The sequence below is a fragment of the Trypanosoma melophagium genome (genome assembly GCF_022059095.1).
Source record: "Trypanosoma melophagium isolate St. Kilda chromosome Unknown ctg24segment1, whole genome shotgun sequence".
Lineage (NCBI taxonomy): Eukaryota > Euglenozoa > Kinetoplastea > Trypanosomatida > Trypanosomatidae > Trypanosoma > Trypanosoma melophagium.
In genome coordinates, this window is record NW_027125155.1 from 47,190 (window position 1) to 61,743 (window position 14,554).

A 14,554-nucleotide genomic window follows, 5' to 3' on the forward strand; every position below is an offset into this window, starting at 1 on the left:
ATTATTATATATATATCATCTCTGTTTCGGAAAGTATGCCTAAATGAGTGTTTACTCTTCCACTCTTCCATTGGAACTTTCTTCCCTTTTTGTTTCTTTTTCTTTTGTCTAATTACATTGAATACTTTATGTATAAAGTAAAGATGCGAAGGGCAGTTTTATGGCGAGTTCCCGTCACTCTTCAGGCGGCATCTGCAGTTGATAGATATAAAGAACACGAACAACAAAATAAAGTAAAGCCAAAGCATCATCAACAGGGAAATTACAGTAGTGCGAATGTTTATACCCAAAAACAAATGAAACTCCAAGGAGACACTACAAATGTCAAGGGAACGAAAAAATTCTGGACAGTTGAAGCTAAAGAAGTAACACTACATGCCCTCAAACGAACATATGCAAATGATCGATTTCTTGATAAAAAGACGCGGTTTATTGTAAGACAACGTGTACGGGAGGATGGAGTTACATCTAATCTATTTCCTTTACAATTAACCCCCGCACCAGAACTCTTCTCGTACGAGATTGTGGCCACTCGCCGTCTTTTTCAGGCAATGTCGATGAATACAGAGAGTATGAGAAAAAAGAATAATAATAATAATAATAATAATAATAGTAATAGTAATAAATCCAAGAGCCGTCGAAAGAAGAATGGTATGGAAACAGAAACAGAAACAACAAACAAAACAGTAAATGTTAATTCTATTGTAAGACGGGTGGATGAGAGACGGGCGTGGGTTGTAATTCAGCGCTTTTTACAACGTTGTGTCCCCGAAGCTCCTCCGGTTGTGAATGTACGAAACAAAGTATACTGTACAGCTGCTCTCCCTACAAAGGCGTTGGAACTTCCGGCAGAGTATCTTGATATGGGATGGGAAGGATGTAAACTACGTTTTGTGGGTAAAGTCGCAATATCTAAGATGTCTCCTATGGATGTGCAGGAAGTAACGAATAAAATTCTTTCTTGGTCGTTACGAGAAAAAACTCAAGAAGGAAAACGATTTTACGTCGGACGTGAGGCACATGGAAAGATTGTATGTACACATGATTGTATCAGTGTATCTGGACTCCGTATCTTTAAGGGAACTATATTGCGAGCTGTATTTGTTGATGTAAGTGGGGCAATTGAGAATTCAGTATCTCTGCCTCTTATTTCGCATTCCCCAGTACCATCGACTGCTGTATTGCAAACATTAACTGCAGGGCATCACCCCAGTACACCACTGCGTTTTTTAGTGAAGGCGTTTATACGTGAATTTGAGTATAAAGATACACCTGTTCAGAGTTACAAAATTGAGGATGCCTCTGGGGAAACGATGGCGTCTTTGTGGAATATAAATAAGTCCTCCACACTTAATGTGGGTGTTGTGTATGAAGTAACAGACTATCATGTACGTGTTTTTGAGAGTCGTGGTGGGATGCGATTGGTGGAGTTAAAGGTGGGAGAGACCACATTTAAAGCTATCAACAAGGAAGAAGAGGAAAAGGAAAAAGAAAAAGAAAAGAAAGAAGCGAATGCTGTATGTGATGAGGAGCCGGTGAAAAAACGACGACGTAAAAATGGTAAAGGTTCTAATACCGCAAAGGAAACAGAAGGAAATAAAGCAGGACAAGAAGAAGGAAAAGGAAAAAAGAAAGGAAAAGAAGAAAAAGAAGAAGTTGCATTAAAAACAGTACCAAATAACCCACAGGAAAGTGGTACTTCTTCTTCTTCTTTTCCTGGTGAATTGGTACTAAAGATTGATACAAAGTGTACGGTTGCCGTGGAAGACTCACTATGGGAGGAAGTAAAACAACACTTTGGGAGTGGTCCATATGACAGTGCCACGGAAGAGCGAATTGCACGTTCGGTTCAAGGCACGCCTGTCGTTATTGCCGCAACTCTGCGACACTCCATTATTCGTTTCGTGCGTTTTAACATTACACCAATCGAAACAAACCTTGATCCCGCACTGCAGCGATATGTACGTGATTTAGATCTCGGTCAGCCCTACGCAGTACTTGCCGACTACACCGTTGTGCCATTACAGGCTTTACACTGTTGTTATGATCCACGTATGAAGTCTTGGCAAGATATTGCGGTTTCCGCCTGTTCGTTTCTCCCCACACGGCGATTAGATATTCTGCAGTTATTCCGCAGTGCATTAGAGAGTGGACTGCGGCGGTGGGGCATCACACTTGCGGTTGATCCTCTTATGAGTAAATCCCTCTCACTTCTACCAGCACCGCAGAAAACAACAGGACCGACGTTTTGGCCGAGTGAACGTCAAGGTATGCAATCAGGTGAAAAGTATAAGAAATCTAATCCCGCATCATTGCGTCATCCACTACCGGTGTCATTTCCAACAACTTTTGCAGTTGTGGCGATTGCCCCAACACACTTGGATGAGGCAGAGATGACACGTACAACACAGACAGCACATGCCATGGCACGGTACTTTCGTACTAGTACAACCATTACAGTACCTGATGAAAAGGAGGCTGTGCGGTTTATCATTCAACAACTCACCACTGCCACAGATGGGGTATTGAAAGATCCCAATACAGCTGTTATCATTATTTCAGGGGAACGTGAAACGCGTCCATCACGGTGGGTTCTTGCAGAATGTCTTACACGTGGTATTCTTTCTGTATTTATGCCTCCTGCAGCTTCAGCAAAACTACAAAACCTGTTATGTGAGAATGCACGGGCACGATTGCGTATGATGTTTGAAACAGATCCTCTTCGTGGTGTAAATATCGCTCGAGAAGTACCAGCAGTGGCCCAACGCCGTGTACTCATTATCGGTATTGATGCCTGTCATACGACAACCTTCAGTACAGGCAGTGTGGTTGGTATATTATGCAGTTCTGAACGTAATCATCTTTTACCCGTTTTCTGGAAACATGAATCACGTGGACAAGAAGTGGATCAAGTAGAGGCGCATTTCCGAATGTTAATACAGCGGGCATCTGAGCTCTATGATGGCGTGGATGAGGTTGTGGTATTTCAGGATGGGGATGTGTATAGTGAAATGCTACGCATGCAAGCCCATATACCACCCGGCTGCGGTTTTACATTTATGTGTTTACACAAACGCACAAATGTACGTTTTGTACATCAAATTCAAGAATCTGGTGGTGTGGGAAATGTTGTGAAGGGTGCCGTTGTGCAGGGACTTACTCCAATCGCCGTTGCTGATAATGAAAGTGGTGTATTGTCGTCCTTCTTTTTACAGAATCATGATTGTAATATGTCTACGGCCCGGACTGTACAGTATACAGTGCACAGTGTAAGTCCTACGCTGGATGTCTCGGATGTGCAGCAACTCTCGTATGTACTCTCACATGTGTTATCTCCACAATCCACTAAACTACCAATGGCTACACGGTGTGCTCATCGTCTGTCGAGTGTGGCAGAGCGACTCTTGGATGCAGCACCACCACTACAGTGTGATATGATTCCTGCTCCATTAAATGAAAGGTTGTGGTTTTTTTAACGATCAGATTGTTTTGTTTTGTTTTTTGGTTTTTTGTTTTTTTTTTATTGGGTTTTTTTATTCTTTTTTTTTCTTGGTATTGTTGTTTTAATCCCACGTCACATCCCTTTTTATTATTATTTGTTATTTCTTTTATTATAATTACTCTTCTTTCTAATGGTTGTATTATTGATTTGATTTCTTTTCTGGGACTATCACATGAGTTTACACATGTTTTTTTTCTTTTCCTATTTTATACCTAAGTGTAAATACAGATATATATATATATATATATGTAAGTGTTAGGGATTTTCTGCATCACAAAAAAAAAACGAAAAAGAATGGGAAGTAAAAGTGAATGTAGATGATGACGTGAGGGGGGAAGGAAAAAGAGTAAAACTAGAAAAAAGAACAAGAATAACCTATATATATATATATATATATATATATATATATATATATATATATATATATATGGGATTCTCCCTATTTTTCTTTTTCCTCCTTTTTCTAGGTTTGTATCTATGTGTACTTTTCTATCTCGGGAAGGGGGAAGGAATATGAGTCGTTTCATTATTTTCTTTTTGTTATTTCTCGTATTTTCTTTACTGACTTTCTTTGGTATAGGGCTTGGTTTTCTTTATTTTTGTTTTTATTTTATTGACTCGGAATAGGGCAAACGGGAGAGATGGAACGTATGGGTTAACCGCAGAGAAAGTAATTAACCTGTATTTAGTTATTTATTTGGTTATCAGTATTGATAGTTATTATTTTCCGTTCCTCTTTTTCTCCGTGCCCCTTCACACTGTCAAAGTCTATCACCATGACTACCACTAACTGTTGCGGTACTGTCATTAGAAGGGAAAAAAGAAAAGAAAATTTAAAACAAAACTCTTACACTTTCCCCGCTACATTATTTATCAAATATAATGACTTTTATTTCTATTGATTTATTCACTCTTTTCTTTTCGTGTTGTAAAGGGTCGTAAAGACAGCAAATGTTGACTGCCATAACGAGAAGGTTGCTGCTCCGTGCGACCACACAGCCACTGTTGCTCGCCCTCCATCCCACACCCATCACACGAGAGGGAAATACAAAAGATAATACAAATACCACAAATACTAGTAAATCAAATACAAATACATCATCATCATCATCACAACGACGTGTACAAATAGCTGTGGTTGGTAGTGGCCCAAGTGGGTGTTATGTGGCACATCATCTCACAAAGAAACGTGATGATATTCACGTTGATATGTTTGAAAGACTGCCGGTGCCGTTTGGTCTCTGCCGCTACGGTGTGGCCCCCGATCACCCGGAGGTGAAAAATATTGAACAGCAGTTTCTTAAAATGTTTAAAAGTGGTCGAGTGACGTGGATTGGTAATGTGACGATTGGGAAAGAACTCTCATTAGAGTTGTTACTACAAAATTACACCGCAGTAGTCTTAGCGACTGGCGCCGATAATAGTCGTAAATTACATATACCCGGTGAGGATCTTGCCGGTGTTATTTCCGCCGCTGACTTTGTGCGTTATTATAACACATATCCATTTCCCTACGGCTCTCCACGTTTCTGTCCATTTGAGTTGCCCACTGTACAAGAGGCGGTGGTGGTGGGAAATGGCAATGTGGCATTAGACTGTGTACGAGTACTGGCAGCATCGTATAAATATTTTGCCCCAACCGATATGAATTGTGTCGCCGTGCGGGAACTGATGGCAAATCGTATTAGACGTATTAATGTAGTGGCGCGTAGAGGACATGCGTATAGTGCTTTTACGATTGCAGAGTTTCGTGAGTTAACGCGATTCCAACCAGAGACTGTTCGGGTTGTAGTGGATCCATTTGATCTTCCAAAGGCATTGCAAGTACCAGCAGAGAACCCACGTGCACGTAAGCGTCTACTTGAGCTGATTGCACGATATACAGAAAACAATGGAAATAATAATAATAATAATAATAATAATAATAATAATAATAATAATAATAATAATAATAATAATACTGAGAATGCACTCAATACGCCGTTAAAACCATCACGGCATGAGCGTGGTCCATGTCTTGTGCATTTACGTTATAATATGCGACCGGTACGTTTTCTGCCTCACCCACAACGCCCTCTTCACGTTGGGGCTGTAGTATTTGAACGCACTGATGTAGAGCAACAGGCGAAAGAAACATCAAGTGAAAAAGATCCCAAAACTATAATACTTCCATGCAATGTGGCTTTAACATCTATAGGGTATTCTTCCGATAGTATTCCTGGTGTTCCGTTTGATGTATCTCGTGGTGTAATCCCACATCAACATGGACGTGTAAAGGGACAGTCCCGTATGTACTGTGCTGGTTGGGTAAAGAATGGTCCAAAGGGTGTAATACTGCAATCCTTAATGGATGCGCAGGAAACAGTCACATCTATTCTGGATGACCTCGCTAATAAAGTTCTTCCCACAAACGAATGTAATGAATCTACTTCTTCTTCCACTACTACGATAATCAACAGCAGTAATAAGACGAATGATAGTGATGGAAGTAATAAGGGTGAATTCTACGGTAAATATGGTCTTATTGATTTCTTTCTGGAGAAGCGACTAGAGTTGGTATCTGTGGCAGGTCTTGAACGCATTCTACACGTTGAAGCAGAGCGTGGAGTGGATCTCGGCAAACGTCTCGAGAAGATTGACAATGTACGATCTATGTTAGATGTTGCCCTTGGTGGTGCTGTTGGTAAAAAAGCCAATAATGCTATTCGAGGTATTACGAATGAACGTCCTGATGCGCTTTTATATTTAAATGAGCTATTAGATGATACAACAGATTTAGCCCCATTTGCAAAACAATTAGCAAAAGAGTTGCCACCTATTATGGCATCACAACACCCTCCAGGTAATTTAAATCCATCACAGTTGTAGCTGCAGAGTGTTTTTCTCATTAAATCAATCAATCAATCGACCAATTTCTTTTTTTTTCTTTCTTCGTGCGTGTGTTTTGTTTTGTTTTTTCCTGCCTCTAGTTGTTTGCTATCGAATTTAATATTTATTGCCGTTTTTTTTTTTTCTTTTCTGTGTCTGTACACTAAAAGGTCCTCTTCCATGCTTTTTTCCATGTCTATGCACGTTTTTCTTTATTTATTTGTATTGCTTCTTGTTCTTCTTATTCTCCTTATTCTCCTTCACTATACATAATACTTTATCCATACCAAAAGAAAAAATAAAACTATTTTTTTTAGGAGCGACTTCTCTCTTCGGAGACTTAACTTTTTAGGCTTTTATTTTTCTCCTTTTCGTGATTACTGCTGTTGACATTCATTCTTCCTTAATCACATAAGCCCGACGCGTTAAGGTAAGGAAATATATATATATATTCGACTTTGAAGAGCAGAAAAATTATTAATAAGGAGAGGAATACAGATATATCAACAGTAATATCAAGAAGAAAAGAGGGGAAAAAGCGAAAATAAAAAAGAAAGCAAGAGTGTAGAGAGTGTGTACATAACATACTCACCTACTTCCACACAACTACATACAAATATATATATATATATAGATGTTAAGCCGTGATTCTGTTGCTGGAGTAGCGTGCAGCTTCCTTGTCACGTATTACCGCGGCTTTGTGCGTGAACAGGGAGCCGTCGCTGCCCTTGCGGATCTCTACGGTGAGAATGCCCTTCTCACTTACGCCGAGTACAACGAGGGAACCCCCGTTTTGGCCCAAGGCCGCCATGAGATTTTGCAGCAGATTGCCAAAATGGATGCGCAGCTTGGGCGGCGTAAAGTGGTGGTGAGTTTCGCCGACTACAGCCCGCTGCTCAACGGCGGTGTGCAGGTGGCGTGTCAGGGCATCTTGCACCTCTGCGGCCAGCGGCGGGCATTCTTTCAGGTGTTTGTGTTGGCCCCAACGGAGTACCGGCCGAACACGTATCACATTGTGAGTGACTACTTCCGTGTGATGATGATAGAACTCGAGCAGATACCAGAGGACGGCATTGTGATGACCCCAGCGGATGTCGCGAAACATCTGTTGGAGGAACACGAACGGTGCAAAAGACGGGCAGAGTTTTTAGAGCAACAACAGGCAGAAGCGGAGGCACTGCGGCAACAACAGCAGAAACAGCAGGAAGAGGCAGAGGCAGAGGCAGAACGGCGTAAACTCCAACAACAACAACAACAACAACAACAACAACAAGAGAATCGTCGGGAGCGTCGTAATAATGGGAAATATAATAATATTAATAATAATAATGGTCATGATGAGAATACCCATTACAGAGCGGCCAATCATGATAGCAATAGCAATAACAACACCCGTCCTGTGCGTGGGGAACGTCCGAGTGAACAGAATAGCGAAAGACGCCGCGAACGTCGGGAACGGGAACCAAGGCATGATGGTAAACGTGGGGAAAACAGTCACAATAATAATAATAATAATAATAATAATAATAATAATAATAATAATAATAATAATAATAATAATAATAACACAAAGCCGCAGGAGGAGAATGGAAAAGTCAGTTCTAGTGCAACAGCTGCTCATGTGGCGGCATCAAAGCCCGCACGTGCCACTCGCCAGCGTGAGCCACGACAAAATACCAATAATGCTCATCATTCTACGACGGCTGCGAAACAGGGGGGAAATAATAACAACAACAATAATAATAATAATAATAATAATAATAATAATAATAATAATACTGTTAATCGACCACTTCCTCGCTCTTGGGCCGCTCAGGAGGCGCGTGCTGGTAGAAAGGATGAAAACAATAACAATAATAAGAACAGGAAAGAAGCGGCAGAGGGATCTGGGGCACCATCATCATCCACAGCAGCAGTAACAACAACAACAGGGAAACCAACAACAAGATCCAATACGACAAGAACAACAACAACTACTACTACGGCGGCGAGAGAAACACCTGCCGCGGAGACGACCACTAATGAGAAGAACGCCGTCAACTCCCGCAGTGCCGCTAAGAGATCCGGCAGCACAAATCACGTTCGTGTTCTGCGCGTCCCAACAGATGTGAAGTTGTCGGACATAAAAGAAACGGTGAAGTCAATTCTCGGCGAGGAGCCGCTGGACGCGTACTGGTTTGGCCGCTCCAGTAGCGATTGTGTGCTCGAGTTGAAGTCCACCACGGCGGTGCAGCGGCTCACAAGTAACACCATGACGGTGATGGATGTGAATCTGAAAGTGATGAACTTCTACCCGTAGAAAAGAAAAAGAAAAGAAAAGAAACGAAGAAAGAAAAAAAACAGAAAGAGATAGAAAGAAAGAAAGAATATGCAAACATTAAGGAACGGCAAAAAAGAAAAAAAAACGAAAATGAAAAAGGGAACGGAAGATGACGAAAAAGGAAATAAAAGAAAAAAAGAAACTACGATTGAAGAGAGGAATAAGAAGAAAGAGAAAAGAGGGAGGAAAGAAAAAAAAAGAGGTTAGGAAAAAAGAAAGAAAATGGATATAGAAGACTGTTTTCTTCCTCATTACCTTCTCTTTGTCGTTCTTTCTTTTTTCTTTTTTACTTTTTCATTCTGTGTGTGTGTGTTTTTATTATTATTATTATTATTTACTTTTCCCTCATTCTAAGAACGTTAGAATCCTGTGCGAAGAATCTAAAACTCAACAGGGTTTGTATGAGAATTAAGTTTTGGCGGTTTAGTAAGTCTTTTTTCCATTTTTTTCTTTTTGTTAGGGTGTTATTTTTAACTCCTTACAGTAAAAGGAAAAGAAAATAAACGAAAGAAAGTGCATTAGCGATTAGCAATAGTAATATTCGTACATTACCACTCTCCATAGGTTCAACGGGGGTTTAATTAGAGCGAAGGAAGAAAAAGAAAAGAATATAACACCAACATATTCATAGTTTCACCTAACGTCGAAAGGGTTAAAAGAAAAAAAAAAGAAGACGAAAGAGAGAAAACCAAGTAAAAAAGAAACGCAAAATACGTTTTGTAAAAAAAAAAATGGAAATGAAAGACATGCGAGGAGGTGAACTACCCGCCCCAGATGGAGACTCCACCGTTCGCAAAGAAAACGCCAAGAAACTTGCCTCTGGCTATACCAAAAAGAAACGTTTCCTGGAATGTTGTTATCTCTCATTGGCCACGTATTTATGGTTTACGCAGTTCCTCGTGGTGGCCCGCTACTTTGTTCACGGCGGGGAGGCCAATACGATCCAACTGGCATGGACGCCAATTATGATTTTCTTCGCCATGGCGCTCGCGGACTTCATCAGCGGGATCGCCCACTGGGGACTCGACACGTGGGGAACGCCAGACACGCCGGTGTTTGGGAACTTCATTCGTTCCTTCCGCGAACACCACGTGGATCAGTCCGCCATGACGAAACATGACTTTATTGAGACGAATGCGGATACAACACTGCCATTAATTCCTGTTTTACTTTTACAGCGTTACTTTTTGTACTACAGTGTTGGATCTTCTTCTTCTTCTGCGCAGAAGCAGAATGTTGGGGAGGGGAATTCCTCGTATATGTATAACGTGCGTAATGAGAATGTCGGCGGTCATGTGTTTCTGTTAACGTTAACACTTTTTATTGCTTTTACTAATGAGATTCATAAATGGTCGCATGAGGCGAAACCAAATCCATTGGCACGGGTGTTGATGGCATACAATATTATTCTTACACCGCGTGGACACCGCAAACACCACCGTGATAATCACGATATCAGTTATTGTATTACAACGGGTTGGCTTAACGGGCTTCTCGATAAGGTGGAGTTCTGGAGAAAGGCAGAGACGGTTGTAACAGCACTCACAGGGGCTCTTCCTCGCGCAAATGATCAACAGCTGCTTGGTAAGTAGAAATGAGAGGAATTGAAATGCAAGAGAATAATACAAAAAGGGAAACTGTTTTCGTTTTTGTTTTTATTATCATTATGAATCAATCAATATCTCTCTCTCTCTCTCTCTCTCTCTCTCTCTATATATATATATATATATATATATATATGCAATATAACCAATGACAGAAAAAAGAAAACATGAAGCAGTTGAGCGAAGACATAAAAAGTGTAAAGATTACTTTATTAAAACACTTCAACATTGGAACACAGAGCAATAATAATAGACCCTCAACCACTAAGCAATGCATATCTATTTATCTTTCTTTTGCGTACCCATTTTCTTACTTCTGTATAAACACCTGCCGTCGGTAATTCTCCACGTGGATAAGCATTATTATTTGCGTTGATTACTATCATTATCCATGCTGGTGTGTAAAGTAGTGAAGGGGAAAGAAATGGTGGCTGCTTTTGTTCTTTTGTTTTCTTCGTTTGTTTGTTTTTACGTTATTTTGATGCGTGATGGACTTCTTTCCACACATGTTTGACATCGTTGTTCTTCTCTTATATATAACAATTCTGTAGACGAACGCACAGCCCAGACGATATGAAGGGAGGAGGGTAAGTGGAGAAGAGGAAACGAGGTGTTGAGGAACTGTTGGGAAAGGCTCTTTTTTTTTCTTTTTCCTTTTTCTTTTCTTTTCGTTTTGTTATTCATTGATTCAGAAAAACAAAGGAACAAGTGAGAAAAGTAAGAAATGATTTAAATAAATAAATAAATAAATAAATAAATAAGGAAAATGAAATAGATACGCAACAGTACATTCTCTCTTTTTTTCTTCTTTTCTTTTTTTTTCCTTCGTTTTGGGGAGGAGTGTGTCTTCTCCCTCACCGCGTACTTAAGTGATATAACGTTCATTACTTTTCTTCCCTTTTTCCCAAAAACTCTTCTTTTGACATTTTTTCAGTTCATTTTCTTTCTTTTTTTTCTTTTTCTTTTCCCTTCTTTGTTTTTTTTTTTTTTTGAAGCAGGGAACATGGCGGCATTTTTTGAGCTAATGATTGTATCTATGTCTGCGTGTGTATACCGTTACTTCTTTTTCTTTTTTCTGTGGAATTCTATTATTTCACTACTCCTCTGTTTTCCTCGTGTACCACTACCCATATCGTTCGAACTGTGTATCATTTTTATTATTTTTACTATTCATTCCTCTCTGTTGTGCTGGTCATTGTTGTTGTTTGCTCCGTGTGCTTCTATCCATATATCCATTGATCTATTTATCTCTCTCTCTCTCTCTCTCTCTCTATATATATATATATATATGTATATAGGGAGTACTGTAATAATATGTCTATATGGCTTATCTCTTTCTACTTCATTTTTCTATTTCTTTATCAATATTATTAATACAATGATATATATAGTCAGGTGTGTTATCCACAACTGCAGAAAGACCAAAACTGGAGAATCTCTCCAGTGATGACATCACATTCCTCTCCTTGTGGAGTAAGTGAGATTCGCGTAGAGGTGACACATGGAAAAGACAAAATGATATTATTATTCCCCGCGGAGAACACTACCGTTGGGGATGTAAAGAACGAACTCATGCGCCGCAGCGGGGTGCCGAAGGAAAAACAGCGATTGTTCTTTGGGGCACCTGTACTAAAGCAACACAGACGTGAAGGACGCGAGGATGTGCGATTGATAGATCTCATCTCAGCCAAAAATAGTAATAGTAATAATAATAATAATAATAATAATAATAATAATAATAATAATAATAATAATAATAATAATACAGATGTCTCTGCAGTAGCGAGATTCCCACCGTCTTCCTCTACCATCACAATACCTCTCATGCTTGTTGGATCGGCTGCAACTATTCCACATATAAATGAAGAGGCCGTGGCGCAGCTTCATCGCCTTGTTACAACTACAGTAGAACAAGACAATCGTTGGTTTCGTTGCAGCTACAGTAAAGGATACGCACGACAGACGGCTTTTGTTTGTCGAACATGTGTGAGTAGTGGACGGGCAGATGCGGCGCATGCTATTTGTTACGCCTGTGCTGAAGTGTGCCATCGTAATCACGATGTAGAGGAATGGGGTGTTCGTTATTATATGCGGTGTGATTGTTGTACAGCTGCGTGCTGGAGACCTGTGGTAGCAGATAATAATAATAATAATAATAATAATAATAATAATAAGATTAGTACTAGTACTAGTTGTAGTAATAGTAATAGTTGTTGTAATAATACTCATAACCATAGTGAAGAGGGAGAGGAAGAGGTGTGTATACATAGAGAGAATACGAGGGAAGGAGAAAAAGAAGCAGAGGAAGAAAATCTTAAAGATACAGATAATCAAAAGCATAATAATAATAATAATAATAATAATAATAATAATAATAATAATAATGAACCACAGCGGTGTTGTTTTATCATTGACTCCGAAACAGGTCTCCCTCCCGTCACCAGTGTTGTTCCCCACAACAGCAAGAACCGCTATCCACGTGACTTATACCGCTGGTGTTATTGCGATTGCGAAGACGACCACCCCGCCGATGATGCTGACGGCGGCGGTATTGTCTGCATGTTGTGTGCCACCTGCTATTGGAGTTCCCACATGACACGTTTGTGTACAGACGCCTTTCGTCGTATTTCCTGTTATGGCGATGTGGTGGAAGGTGATGTGTTGGCGTTTGAGTGCCGCACGTGTGAGACACTTGTGTGTTGTCCGTGTCGACTGCGTTGCCATAAAGATCATGATGTGTGTGAGGAGCCGTTATTCGCATCGCGGTTAAATGGCACACACAATGGTGCCCCAGCGGGTGTGGAGTTTAGTTGTGGTTGTCGTGGTTGTTGCGATATTGCGATTGATGTAAAGCCGGAGGATGTGAATGATATAAATAAATACAGTCCAATGTCAAATAGTGTGGCAACGGTGATAATGAATAGTGATGCGTTTGTGGGATTTGTGTGTGGTCGGTGTATGATGGAACACCCGTGGCTCATTAGTGAAGATCCACGCCGCTGCTATGCCGGTCAACTCCCAACTGTATTTACTAGATCTCAACAAGATAAACATAACGAAACGGAAAAAGATAAAGATAAGGAATTAAAAAAAGATAAAGAAAGTGTATATCGTGGTATTGTACAGTGTGGATTATCACCAGATGCCCCGTGTCCGGCGGATGTTTATCCTTTTCACGGCATGTTATTTCCCGTCGATGCGTTTAGTGAGACCGCGACGTGTAATTGCGGGCCGTGTAGAGCGGCGTACAGTCGATTTGCCCCACGTGCGAATATCGCCGCTGGACCAGACATGATGGTGCAATTGCATGATGCCTGCGATCACTGTGGACACACGATACGGGATGAACAGGCGTTTATGTGTCAAACATGTGAATTGCAGTATGATCAGACATTCTTTGTGTGTCAAGGGTGTAATAGATTACGACTGCAGGCACAGATGCCGGAACTGGGGAACACAAACGCCAATGCATCACTTCTTCCTTATAATAATAATAATAATAATAATGAGGATAATAACAATAACAACAGTAATGATGATACAACTATTACTACTATTACTATTACGACTGCAGAGGAGGGAGGAAGGGAGGCAGAAGAAGTGGCCCCATGGGATCATCCCATCTCTCATGTATTTGTGGAGGATACATATGAAAATCTCTACACTTTGTGTGGTATGCAGATGATGCAGAACTTAGATTCCGCCTCACGTGCATACGTAATGGATAACATAGATGCGACAACAGCCTCATTTGAGGGAATATTACGGCGTACATTCGGACAGGAACCATTAGAGTTTGATCTGGGGGAAGTGGCACAGCATCAACAACAACAACGTCGTTTAAATAGTGAGAAGGCGAAAAAAGAAGAAAGTGGATCGGCAGCGGTACAGAGCCGTAAACATCAACGTGATGATGATAATGATGGTAATAATAATAATAATAATGATAATAATAATAATAATAATAATAATAATAATAGCGAGCAGAATAACAGTGGTGGTGGGGATGCAGAGGAAGCAGAGAAGAGTTCTGAAAAACGCAAGAAGAGTGAATAAAAGAGGGAAAGAAAGAAAATACATTAAGAAAATACATTAAGAAAATACAATAAAAAAAGAAAAAGAAATACTTTTTTGTGTATGTCTTTTTATCTTTTATTTGGACACCTTTATTTCCAATCGTTCTTGTTGTTGTTGGTACATGTTGATGACAGATTAGGATTGTGGTGGAAAGAATAGAAACGTTATGTGTGAAGAGGATTG

At 40.2% G+C, this 14,554-nt stretch overlaps 5 protein-coding genes across 5 annotated transcripts; all 5 read left to right on the forward strand.

Annotated features, from left to right (window-relative positions):
- Positions 1-143: 143 nt before the first annotated feature.
- Positions 144-3,476, forward strand: LSM04_005403 (Piwi domain; the record flags this gene model as incomplete). The annotated part of the gene is made up of 1 exon (XM_067329890.1): positions 144-3,476. The coding sequence occupies one exon, from the start codon at positions 144-146 to the stop codon at positions 3,474-3,476; it is 3,333 nt and encodes a 1,110-aa protein (XP_067191216.1).
- A 977-nt stretch (positions 3,477-4,453) lies between these two features.
- On the forward strand, positions 4,454-6,370 carry LSM04_008169 (FAD/NAD(P)-binding domain; the record flags this gene model as incomplete). The annotated part of the gene is made up of 1 exon (XM_067329891.1): positions 4,454-6,370. One exon carries the CDS (start codon positions 4,454-4,456, stop codon positions 6,368-6,370), a length of 1,917 nt encoding a protein of 638 aa, XP_067191285.1.
- A 634-nt stretch (positions 6,371-7,004) lies between these two features.
- LSM04_001882 (Nuclear transport factor 2) lies at positions 7,005-8,669 on the forward strand (the record flags this gene model as incomplete). Its single annotated transcript, XM_067329892.1, has 1 exon — positions 7,005-8,669. One exon carries the CDS (start codon positions 7,005-7,007, stop codon positions 8,667-8,669), a length of 1,665 nt encoding a protein of 554 aa, XP_067191117.1.
- Positions 8,670-9,427: 758 nt separating this feature from the next.
- LSM04_000876 (B domain of TMEM189) lies at positions 9,428-10,282 on the forward strand (the record flags this gene model as incomplete). The annotated part of the gene is made up of 1 exon (XM_067329893.1): positions 9,428-10,282. One exon carries the CDS (start codon positions 9,428-9,430, stop codon positions 10,280-10,282), a length of 855 nt encoding a protein of 284 aa, XP_067191099.1.
- A 1,458-nt stretch (positions 10,283-11,740) lies between these two features.
- Positions 11,741-14,350, forward strand: LSM04_000357 (uncharacterized protein; the record flags this gene model as incomplete). The annotated part of the gene is made up of 2 exons (XM_067329894.1): positions 11,741-12,550; positions 12,689-14,350. The coding sequence occupies 2 exons, from the start codon at positions 11,741-11,743 to the stop codon at positions 14,348-14,350; spliced, it is 2,472 nt and encodes an 823-aa protein (XP_067191085.1).
- Positions 14,351-14,554: the final 204 nt, after the last annotated feature.